General features: G+C 40.8%; 1 protein-coding gene across 4 annotated transcripts in view; it reads left to right on the top strand.

Annotated features, from left to right (window-relative positions):
- The window catches only part of eva1c (eva-1 homolog C (C. elegans)), a 124,374-nt gene that overhangs the window by 55,295 nt on the left and 56,172 nt on the right, over nt 1-12,907 (top strand). For all 4 annotated transcript variants that reach the window (XM_048603269.1, XM_048603270.1, XM_048603271.1 and 1 more), the window contains exons 3-5: nt 84-289; nt 8,202-8,325; nt 11,258-11,407. In XM_048603269.1, coding sequence (XP_048459226.1) covers nt 84-289; nt 8,202-8,325; nt 11,258-11,407 — 480 coding nt within the window. The remainder of the gene's footprint in view (nt 1-83; nt 290-8,201; nt 8,326-11,257; nt 11,408-12,907) is intronic.

Genomic DNA, 12,907 nt, shown 5'->3' with positions numbered 1-12,907 from the left:
AACCAACCGCAGGTTTTTCTAAAAAAAACTCTTCCCACAGAGCTTCTTTTTATATACTCCATATGTTTCTCCTGTTCCTATAGATTACTTATCCAAAGTTTTGCGTCGTCATACAGAGCAAGCTTGTGATGGTGCCCACCTAAACCTATATTGCCCTCGAGATACAACAATAAGTATACAGTCAGCATTCTATGGACGTAAGGTGCCAAGTTCCCTCTTGTGCCCTGGTTTACAACCCAGAAGTAGAGCGGAAGAAAATCTAAACTGCACAGCACCAACCACTTTACAGGTACAGCAAGAATTTTATGTATTTTTTACTATTCTAACAATAAACATAAAATGACAGTAAGAGCAACAGTTGTGAAATTTTGTCCTTAGATTATGTTAATAATGGTCATCTTTTCCCAATTATACTTATCTTGGATCATGCAGTTTTAACATCTGCTATAACTATTAGAATAGCTGCATTTCAACTGAGTCAAGATTCATAAACCATCAAAAGTTTGTCAGGAAATTGCAAAGCTTTGTTGATTTTTTAAAATTAAACTTTTAGATTACCCTACAAATCTGGTATATATACAATGGTTTGGCCTAGGATTATCCTTTCTGATATGCAGTTTCAATTTTAGTCTTCAGTATATTTTATGATATCGTATTGGCAATTGCCAGTTTCTTTAGTCCGTGGTAATTATCTGAAATATTGTACCCTTTAATAAAAAATGAATGTATTCCAGTACTTAGAAGTGACTAAGATATTTTACTAGTCCGACAAGAGGACCTGAGCTAATAATGCAGCAACTGCAAATAAATTACAGAAACCAAAAGACGTATATCTTGTAAAGCTAGCTGTAAGCATCCAGTGTTAGGGCTTAATGGTGCAGTGGTGATGTCCCTACCTCTGAGCGAGGAGGCCTGGGTTTAAATCCCACCTGTTGCAGAGTTGTGTAATGATATCTCTGAACAGGTTAATTAGGAAAATATAAATGTCCAGTGTTTTATGAACCTATTTTTCTGCCCTTGATTGAGGAACTATCATGAAGTACATATATAAAACAAAGAACAGCCAGTGCTGGAATCTGAAACAAAAACAGAAATTCCTGTAGAAACTCAGCAGGTCTAGCAGCATCTGTGGAAAGAAAACAGAGAGAACACACATTCTGAAGAATGGTCACTTGCCCCAAAATGTTAACTCTGAGTTTCTCCAGCAAATTCTATTCATATATAGTTGATCCCGAAAGAAATGGACTTACAGCATAGATTCAGTGTGATATTCCAGGGATAATACATCACAATTCTGAAAACAAGCCTGAAAACTAATTTTGTTGAAAATGCAGTGGTTCATGGGTGACCTTATAGAGATCTTCAAACTATTTCGAGATATGGTAAGATACATGTTGAACAAAAGGTGCATTTCACCTCACAGAGTCTATATGAGGCTCTTACCTTATGTTAGTTGCAAATATTTTACCATCTCTCAAAGGATGAAAAAAATCTGGATCTATGGATGCAAGCCACAAAGGAATGGGTTCAGTTATGTACCATCTCAATTCTGCATAAAATGTCAGTTTCTGTATCTCTCTGATTCTCCTACGTAGATGTGCTTTTTTTACAATTCTTTCATGGGATGTAGGCAACATTTGACAAACCCATCATTTGTTATGCATCCCTAAATGCCCTTGAGAAGGTAAACCACCTTCTTGAATTACTGCAATGGGATAGATACACTCACAATATTGATGGGGAGAGAGTTCCAGGATTTTGGCTCAGTGATATAGTTCCAAGTTAAGATGTTGTGTGACTTGGTGAGGAACTTGAAGGCAGTGTACCAAGCATTTGGTGCCATTGTATTTCTAGGTTGTAGGTTTGGATGGTGCTATTAGAGAACCATTGGCAAGTTGCTAGGGTACATCACATGGTTGTATCCACTGCTGCCACTGTGTTTCTTGGTGAAGGGACCAAATGTTGAAGATAGCGAATGGGCTCTCAATCAAGTGAGCTGCATTGTCATGAGTGAATTAATATTCTTAATGTAGATGCTCACACAGAAATAAAGAGTTAGATTTCACAGCACAGTTTCAGGGTGGTACAGAAGCAAAAATTGCAAACAGACGTTCCCAATGAGCAGAAAATGTGCAATTCTTGTCTCTGTTTCTGTCGCTGTTTTCACCACATTGGGAAAGAGGCCAGTTTGGGAATTCCACATGCTGCTTCTTCAAAGCTGCCAGAATCATTCTGAAAGTGAGCATTTCAGAACTTAACATAATGTTCAGTGACACCGTCATATTTGATTTGATTTAGATTTGATTTATTATCATCACATGTACCTAAGTACAGAGAAAAGTTTTGTTCTGCTTGCAATACAGGCAGATTATAGCATACAAAGATCATAGGGTGATTGAACTGAGCAAGAAATACAAAGTTACAGCTGCAAAGAAGGTGCGCAAAAAGCAAAATCAATGTTAGATTTGAAATTTGACAGGTTCATTTATAAGTTAATAACAGCGGGGAAGAAGCTGTTCTTGAACCTGTTGGTACGTGTGTTTAAGTTTTTGCATCTTCTGCCTGATGGAAGAGGTTGGAAGAGATTATAACCGGGGTGGCAGGGGTCTTTGATGACGTTGGCTACTTTTCCGAGGCATCGAGAAGTACAGATGGAGTCCATGGCTGGAAGGTTGGCTTGCGCGATGGACTGGACTGTGTTCACAAGTTTCTGCAATTTCTTACAGTTCTGGGGAGAGCAGTTGCCATAACAAGACGTGATGCATCCGGATAAAATGATTTCCATGGTGCATCTATAAAAGGTGCTGGGAGTCCTTATGGACATACTGAATTTCCTTAGCCTCCTGAGGAAGAAGCAGCATTGTTGTGGCTTCTTGACTGTCACATCAAAGTGGGAGGTCCAGGACAGATTGTTGGTGATTGTTACTCCACCTCAGCTCCATTGATGTAGATAGGGGCGTGACCCCCTCCTTGCTTCCTGAAGTTGATGATCAGCTCTTTAGTTTTGCTGAGATTAAGGGAGAGATTATTATTTTTATGCCATGCCACCAAGCACTCTCCCTTTCCTGCATTCTGTCTCATTATTGTTTGATATCTGGCCCATAACGGTGATATCATCAGCAAACTAGCAGATGGAGTTTGGGTGAAATTTGGCCACACAGCCATGAGTGTACAAGGAGTACAGTAGGGGGCTGAGTACGCATCTTTGTGGGGCACTGGTGTTGAGGATTGTCGTGGAGGACGTGCTGTTGCTTTTCTGTGATTGTGGTCTGCGGATCAGGGAGTCAAGGATCCATATTTTGGAAACCTTCCTGTATCATATCTGCAGAGTAGATGAATTAACCCAAGATTGGAAATAGAAAGAATTTCACAAGTGAATAAAGGTCATGTTGCCTCTGCTGTAGTTTATCATGAAACTATGTTTATTAAAATGAGTGATGTTAGTGCTGTGATTAGAAAAGGTAAATGGCCATTAAATGATGTTTTTCGCTGGGTCACTGTTAGCGGACTGTTAGCTCAGTTTGCTGGATGGCTGGTTTTTAATGCAGCATGATACCAGCAGTGAGAATTCGATTGTACTAGCTGAAGTCACCATGAAGGTCCTGCCTTCTCAACCTTGCCCCTTGCCTGAGGTGTGGTGACTGTCAAGTTAAACTCACCACCAGTCATCTTTCTGTAATGCGAGAGTAGCCCTATGGGAGTAGAACAATCTCTGCCAACTGAAAAGCTGTAAAGTAGGAGAACAATACTGTAAAAGCAGAAGAGTCTTCAAATGCATTACAATACATTATCCACTGGATAAGGTATTATTCTGCAATGTAAAATATTAAAAGGCTAACCTAGTGTGACATCAATAGCAAACTGTTTAAACTATCCTATTGGCTATTATTAATTCTTTGCTGAACACCTGTGTGACTATTTCAAAACATTGACAGATATCTGAGCTTTCATTCAGTTTGTGCAGAATAGCTTAGCTATCTTCAATACTGTGTGGAGCTGGAGGAACACAGCAGGTCAGGCGGCATCAGAGGAGCAGGAGAGGTGACGTTTCAGGTCTAGACCCTTCATCAGAACTCTGTATCCTACGAAGAGGCTGGCATAGCTTGGACCCACATGGGTGCCCATAGCCACCCCTTTAGTTTGTAGGAAGTGCGAGGAGTTAAAGAAAAAGTTGTTGAGGGTAAGGATGAGTTCTGTTAAGCAGATGAGGGTATCAGTGGAGGGAGACTGGTTGGGCCTGCGGGAGAGGAAGAAGTGGAGGGCTTTTAGGCCATCTGCATGGGGATACAAGTGTACAGGGACGGGATGTACATGGTGAAGATGAGGTTTTGGGCCAGGGAATTGAAAGTCTTGGAGGAGGTGGAGGGTGTGGGTAGTGTCCCGAACATAGGTGGGGAGTTCCTGGACCGGGAGGAAAGGACAGAGTCAAGGTAAGCAAAGATGAGTTCAGTGGGGCAGGAGCAGGCCGAGACAATCGGTTGACCAGTCAAGTTTGTGGATTTTGGGAAGGAGATAGAACCGGGTGATGCGGGTTTGAGGAACAATGAGGTTGGAGGCTGTTGGTGGGAAGTCACCTGAGGTGATAAGGTTATGGATGGCCTGAGAGATGAAGTTTTTTTGATCAGGGATGTGATCATAATCGAGGGGGTGGTAGGAGGAGGTGTCAGAGAATTGGTGCCTGGCCTCCGTGATGTAAGCGTCAGTGCACCATACCACTGCTGGGCTCCCTTTATCTGTGGGTTTGATGGTGAGGTTAGGGTTGGAGCAGAGGGCTACACGTTCTGTGGGGGAGAGGTTGGAGTGAGTGTGAGAGGTGGAGAGGTTGAGGCAATCGATGTCACAATGGCAGTTGGAAATGAAACGGTCGAGGGAGGGTAGGAGGCCTTGGGGTGGTGTCCAGGTGGATGGGGTATGTTGGAAGCAGGAGAAGGGGTCTGTAGAGGGTGGTTTAGACTCGTGGTTAAAGAAATAGATGAGGAGGCGGAGGCGGCGGAAAAAGAGCTCAACGTCCAGATGTGAACGGAATTCATTGACGTGTGGGAGGAGGGGAATGAAGGTGAGTCCTTTGCTGAGGACTGACCATTCGTCCTCAGTGAGGGGGAGGTCTGGGGGGATGGTGAAGACCCAGTAGGGCTTGGAGCTGGGGTTGGGTGTAGAGTTGGAACTGGGCACAGGAGTTGAGACTATTTCGGGAGTAAGTCTGTGTATGGGGATGGTAACATAGGTGGAAGTGAATGTTGATGTTGTTGGCGTCAGTGGCGGCGGTGATGTGGCTGACGTCGGCAGAGGAAGTGATGTAGTCGGTGTCAGTGGGAGAGGCTGAGGAGACCAGCATGGTTAATGGTGCCTGGCAAATTAAGAGTGAACTCCTGGATAGAATTGGGGAGGTGGTAAGTACAAGCAAGTTTGGTGTACTTTCGGTCCTTCATGTCTGATAGGGTGGAGAAAAAGCATTGGTTGAGGGTGTGCATTGTGTGCAGAATGAAAGTAGACAATAGAGGTCTTTTGCAGGTTAGGGAAAGAGAGGTTCTGAGCTGGGTAGAGCTGACTGTGGTACAAGGAGATGCCAGTGCATGACTGTGAGCTGAGGATTTTTTTTCCCCCTTTATTCCATTTATGGGATGAGGGCGTCACTGACTGGGCAGCATTTATTGCCCATCCTTAATTGCCCAGAAAGCAGTTAAGAGTCAACCACATTGCTGTGGGTCTGGAGTTACATGTAGGCCAGACCAGGTAAGGATGGCAGTTTCCTTCCCTAAAGGACATTAGAGAACCAGAGGGTTTTCCCCAACAATCAACAATGTATTCACCGTCATCATTTGGTATGTCAAAATTTGCAGATGACACTAAGATGAGTGGTAGAGCAAAGTGTGCAGAAGACACTGAAAGTCTGTAGAGGGATATAGATAGTCTGAGTGAGTGGGCAAAGGTCTGGCAGATGGAGTACAATGTTGATAAGTGTGAGGTCATCCATTTTGGTAGGAATAACAGCAAAATGGACTATGTTTTAAATGGTAAAAAATTGCAGCATGCTGCTGTGCAGAGGGACTTGGGTGTCCTTGTGCATGAATTGCTGAAGGTGGGATTGCAGGTGCAGCAGGTAATTAAAAAGGCAAATGGAATTTTGTCTGCCATTGCTCGAGGGATGGAGTTTAAAAACAGGGAGGCTATGCTGCAGCTGTATAGGGTCCTGGTGAGGCCGCACCTGGAGTACTGTGTGCAGTTTTGGTCTCCTTACTTGAGAAGGGATATACTAGCATTGGAGGGGGTGCAGAGGAGATTCACTGCGTTGATTCCAGAGTTGAGAGGGTTGGATTATGAAGAGAGACTGAGTAGACTGGGATTATACTCATTGGAATTCAGAAGAATGAGGGGAGATCTTATAGAAACACATAAGATTATGAAGGGAATAGATAAGGTGGAGGCTGGGGGGTTGTTTCCGCTAGCAGGTGAAACTAGGACTAGAGGGCATCGCCTCAAAATAAAGGGAAGCAGATGTAGGACTGAGGTCAGGAGGAACTTCTTCACCCAAAGGTTTGTGAATCTGTGGAATTCCCTGCCCAGTGAAGCGGTTGAAGCTACCTCGCTGAATGTTTTTATGGCAAGGCTAGATAAATTTTTGAACAGTAAAGGAATTAAGGATTATGGTGAGTGGGCAGGTAAGTGGAGCTGAGTCTCAAAAAGATCAGCCATGATCTTATTAAATGGCGGGGCAGGCTCGAGAGGCCGGATGGCCTACTCCTGCTCCTAGTTCTTATGTTCTTATGTTCTTATGAGAAAATTCTGATTTCCAGATTCCTGCCTCTATGTTGAAAATCCATGTCATGAGGACATGTTTAAATACATTTTTAAAACAAAATTATGTGGCAGAGATTACTGGTCTTACCTTTCATAAGACATACCTTTTATGGTTTTTATTCTCATGCCAGAACTTGGGGAGGAATTCATCTGTAAAATGATGTAGAGGAGAAATTTATATACCACCAATCTCATGCTGCCAGGCATTGAGGTGAGCAGGAATTGGCAAGTAGAGAAAAAGTAATCTTGGACTAATAGTTGCCTGGGAGACCTCAGCGAGAAGCTAGTGACCACATTCCATTCCATTCAGTGTGACATCGCTGGGAAAATGTTAGTTTGTGTTTGGGAGAGAGACCGGATACTTAAATAGCTAAGGACAGTAAAGGCAGATTAGAGAAACAAGAGGGTGTACATTAGATATGAGCAGTGAATCCAGATTGGATTTGTTTTGGACTGATAATGGCTTATTCAAATAGAGACACCTAATGGATTCAGCCACTTGGAGGAAAAGAAATATTTGGGACAAATGAGGGATAGAGGCTGAGCAGGACCTTGCTCTGTGGGAGAATAATAAATATTAAAGTTCAACCAAAGAGGAAGTTAAAATCATGGCTGCATGATTCTAACATTTTCCCAGCTACATAACACCGAACGGAATGTAATGTGGCCACTAGATTCTCACTGAGGTCTCCTGGACAACAGCTATTATTAATTGTTATCATGTTTCTCTTTTCTTCAATGTAAGCAATAGTAATCACAGGCAAGGGACAACAATGTGAGTTCCTAATTTGAAATTAAGACCAGCCACAGATATTGTTCACTTGGAACCCAAGACTGTACCTCTAATTTTTTCTCCACCTATTTGCAGGCTGATTACAAGTCATGCGGCTAACATTCGCATCCTGTCATGGTGGTAACTAAGTATACCAGTTTAGGATATGAACCCTTAATGGTACATTATACAGCTTCATAGGGATCTAAATAATCCATAGCATCAGAATTTGCATGCAACAACTGACAAAATTACAGACATTTTGTCATCTTGCAGATTTATATCTGTTCTTAAAGTGACTTTTTGATTTATACCTGAACTTCTTTTGAATGGTTTGTACTTTTTACAAGAATTGTTAACATATTTGGTAAAAATGCTGGTGTCAACAAAAGTGATGCTTAACCGTCTTAATTATTGCCAAAATACAATCCCTAGAATATTGTATAGTGTTGACTGCAGGGTTCTAAGCATTTCAGTTCTTTGTTCAAAAGTTTTTTAAAAAGTTCTTAATGCATTTAGTTTTGAAAGCTATTTAGATCACATTTTCAATCTAATAGTATTTCATGGGCCTGTGCTTGCAGATAATTCTCTTTATTCCTGAACTATGTCTTCTTGCTTTCATTCTTGCCAGAAAATACTGGATGAATGCCAGGATCAGCAATCCTGCCAGCTTCTCGTCAATAGACGTGTTTTTGGACTTGACCCTTGTCCAGGCACTAGCAAATACCTCCTTGTGTCCTATAAATGCAAGCCAAGTAAGTACTACGTCCATACTTAATGAATGCATATTTTCTGGATCGAGCACTCTGTTTGAATTACAAAGGGTGGCTAACAAAAGTTGTATAATTAGATACAAATATTTGATATGATCTACCTAATAATGATAACTAAATCATATCTTATTCATAGCCAATTTGTAAAAACCCATCTAATTTGCCCCTTGAAGTCATTTCCTAATTCATATTTAACTATTATTTATAGCTGTGAGCCAATGGAAAAACATCTGCTTTAATCTGTTAATGTACTTCCATCTTCTTCCAATCAATGGAAGTCCCTAAGAAAGGACACTGGTCAGCAACTTGGCTTTAAAGTGTTGTAGTCTTTTGTCCCACTGTGTTTCCGTTTGAAATGCATGTCATAACCTGTTCTCGATGGGGAGGTGGAACGGTTTGGAATGTGACATTCTCCACACCAGCAGCATCCAAAAGCAGATGTAGAAAGAATGATTCAACTAGAAATAGTTAGGTTAGTCATCATCAGTTTTCCATTTCAGCATGGTAGTCTTCGAGTTCCTAAATGTGGCAAGCATAGCTGCCAGTTTTTAATGAGCATAGGCAAAATGAGATAAAGTGAAAACAATTTAACTTGAACGTTTTCATATTTTTTACGTCCAGTGAGTTTTTTTTGCTTTAGGTTGTGAATTATTAGTTCTGAAAAATGGAACATTTTGGTCAGCAGAAAAGTAGTCTGACATTAGATATTGCATCACTCCCTAGCCTACCCAACAAATTACACCAGTTTCAACTTCAGAAGTACACTACTTATTGTACTGATGTGACATTTTCTGGATTGTACCCCAGCTGTTTTATGATCTCTCTAAATAGGATTTCCAATTATTTGTGTATCTTGCTACTGATTCATGGCCATTAAGAGATGATTGGGTCTGCTTCAAATGTACAAAACACTCAAGACCTCTAAGATAGGTTAACCCCGTATCAGTGTAGGTTGGATTTGAGTCCAGGAAGTAAAGGTACATTTCAATGGCCAGAATTTTTAATCTAAAGCTTTCAGCAACCAGCAGCCCCTTAAATCACAAACATATGAATTAAGAGCAGAAGGGGGCCATTCAGCTCCTTGAGCCTGTTCTGCCAGGTTTGATTTCATCCAGGTTGATCTGATTTCAACCTCACTTCCCACTTAACCCGATTATTTTTCACTCTTTTGCTTATCAAACATCTGTCTACTTCTGCTGTAAAAATATTCAACTACTTCATTTCTAGTGCCTTTTGAGGAAAAAGTTTCAAAGACTCACGACACTGAGAGAAAAAAAAACTCCTTATCTTTGTATTAAAGGGGCAATCTCTTAAACACTAGTTTCAGATTCACCCACAAGAGGCAACATCCTTTTCATACCCACCCTGTTAAGAACAACCCCCTTTCGATCTTGTTTCACTGATATTGCCTCTTACTCTTCAAAACACAGTGCTCAATCTTTACTCATAAGACAATCCACCAATTCTAGTGATTAGTCTGGTAAAAGTTCTTCGAACTACTTCTAACACTTTTACATCTTTCTCTAAATAAGGAGACCAATACTGTACACTGTACACTAAATGTGGTCTCACCAATTCCTTGCAAACATGAAGCATTATCTCCCTGCTTTTGTTTTTAATTCCCCCTGGAATAAATGATAACATTCTTATTTGCTGTACCTGCAGACTAACCTTCTGCAATTTTTCTACTAGGATACCCAGATCTCTCTACATCTCAGAACTCTGCAATCTCTCACCATTTAGATAATGCACTTCTTTCTTATTATTTCAGCCAAAACGGTTAATTTCACATGTTCCTTCACTGTATTCCATTTGCCAGACTTTTGCCTAATCACAACCTATCTAATATCCCAGGTAACAAGGTGTAGAGCTGGATGAACACAGCAGGCCAAGCAACATCAGAGGAGCAGGAAGGCTGACATTTCAGGTCTGGACCTTCAAAGGGTCCAGACCCGAAACGTCAGCTTTCCTGCTCCTCTGATGCTGCTTGGCCTGCTGTGTTCATCCAGCTCTTCACCTTGTTATCTCAGATTCTCCAGCTTCAGCAGTTCCCACTATCTCTCTCTCTATCTTATATCCCTTTGTGTCCTCCTTATGTCCTCTTCACAACTTATTTTCTTGCTTATCTTTAAGTCATCTGCAAATTTAGCAACCATACCTTCAGTGCCTTCATCCAAGTAATTTAAGAACAATGTCATCCAAGTCGTTCAGAACAATGGCATTAATCGCTGTGGCACACCATTTGTTACCTGAGAAAGACCAGTTACGCTTACTCTGTGTTTCCTGTTAGCTAGTCTAACTTCTATCCATGCCAATTTGTTACCCCCTATACCATGAGCTTTTACTTTCTGCAATAACCTTTGATGTGGCATCTTATCAAGTGCCTTTGTAAAATTTAATCGTTGTTCATCCACCTCTTTATCCTCAACACGTTACTTCAAACTAATGGTGACAGTAGGATGATGGTAAAGAAGGCAAAGTTTATGAATAGAACATTTAGGACTAATTTCAGAATGTTCTTCACACAAAGATTAATCAATAAAGAGCGGTTACCTTTAGGTATGGAAGTAAAAACCGTGAAAGCATTTCAGAAGCTGTTGGAGGACATGATGTTGAAGAGGGACAGGAGTTTAAAAAATCAAAATTGATGACTTACACAGGATGTATAGCCCTTACATCCATTTTCACCTTGGCTACAAACATCATCCCAGAGCAGTCAATGGCCATTGCCAAGTTAAAGTTCCACTTTAAACTTTGTTATTGGATGGTGAAAGGAGAAGCTGCAAATTTTAGATGTGATTTGTGTAAAAAATGGAACTGAGAGTTCTATGCATTAAAGAAAATTACATTTTTTGCCTTCAGTCCGACATGTTGCAATTTATTTACAATGATTTAACTGTGCCTTTTCTTACAGATAAGTATAAAAGCAAAGTAGCCTGTGAGGGGAAAGAACTTAAACTTCGCTGTAAAAACTCTACATTGATCAACATCTATTCTGCAACATACGGCAGAATGATGAATGGAGATAAGGCTTGCCCTTCAAACCATAAGCTGCCTAATATAGGTATGTGGAGTATAAGAGTTGGGACGTCATATTGCAGCTATACAAGACATTGGTGAGGTCACTTTGAGAATATTGCACTCAATTCTGGTCTCCCTGCTTTAGGAAAGATGTTGTTAATCTTTTTCAGAGTTTCAAGTTTTACAAGGATGTTGCCAGGCTGGAGGGATTGATCTATAGGGAGAGGATGAATAGGCTGGACTTTTTTCTCTGGAGTGACAGAGGCTGAGGGGTGACCTTATAGAGGTTTATAAAATCGTGAAGAATATGGAAAGGGTGAATAGCCAAGGTCTCTTACCCAGGGTAGAGAAGTACAAAACTAAAGGGCACAGTTTAAGGTGAGATGGGAAAGATTTAAAAGGATCTGAGGGGCAACCTTTTCATGTAGGGGGTGGTGTGTGTATGGAACGAGCTGCCGGAGGAGGCAGTGGAGGCGGGTACAATTACAACATTTAAAAGGCATGTAGATAGGTGTATGAATAGGAAAGGTTTAGAGGGATATAGACCAAATGCTGGCAAATGGGACTAGATCAGTTCAGGATATTTGGTCGGTGTGAACAAGTTGGACCGAAGCATGTGTCTCCATGCTGTATAGTGCTATAACTCTATAGTATATGGAGTCCATCTATATTTAACATGGGCTGGTTCTTAATGGCTGCACTCTGTGAACACTATGGATAGACTTTATGAGAATACAAACATAAAACCTTGAAAATCCCACTTCGAAAACTGATGTATTAAATCAAAATTATTCATGAATTTCAACCGAAATCTAAAGTTTATGAGGGGACGATTTGTTTAGTTGAAAGATTTATGGAAATTGGTTTTATTACAAATGTAAATAATGGTGTTGTGGTGATCTTAATTAATAATCCATAGAAATCAGTTCAAATTCCAGCCAGACCAGCTTGGGAAATTGGGTTCAGTTTTTTAAAAAAGTTTGAAAATAAAAAGCTTGCATAAAATGAAACGTGACCATGAAGTTATCAAAACATAGTCTAAAAATGCTAAAAATTGATTCGCTATTGTCCTGTATGGATGGAAACCTGCCATCCTTATCTGGTCTAGTCTGCATGTTACTCCAGTTTCACCAAAGTGGTTGATGCTCAAACCATCCATTAGCACTACTTGGCAATAAATCCTGGCCTTACCACTGATGCTCACATCCCGATAATGAAACCTATGTAAGAAAACTCAATTGTGTGATATGGATTTGTTACAATGAGACAATGAGACACAATCCTAGCTATGTTAACAAGATGGCAGTGACATCTCTGAGTCTAACTCTTTGGTTCCTATTATTTTAAAGGATTGAATCTATCAAGTCACGATCCAAAATACCAAAATGTGGAGGTGCTGGTGTTGGACTGGGGTGAGCAAGATCAAAAATTCACACAACACCAGGTTATAGTCCAACAGGTTTATTTGAAGACACACGTTTCCTTCTAAAGGAGCGAGACTGTGAAAGCTTGTGTCTTCAAATAAACCTGCAAGCTTTCACAG

The sequence above is a fragment of the Rhincodon typus genome, chromosome 11, assembly GCF_021869965.1.
Source record: "Rhincodon typus isolate 14 chromosome 11, sRhiTyp1.1, whole genome shotgun sequence".
In the NCBI taxonomy this organism is placed as follows: Eukaryota; Metazoa; Chordata; class Chondrichthyes; order Orectolobiformes; family Rhincodontidae; genus Rhincodon; species Rhincodon typus.
The sequence above is the reverse complement of the archived record's forward strand: the minus strand, read 5'-3'. Positions and strand labels throughout refer to the sequence as shown.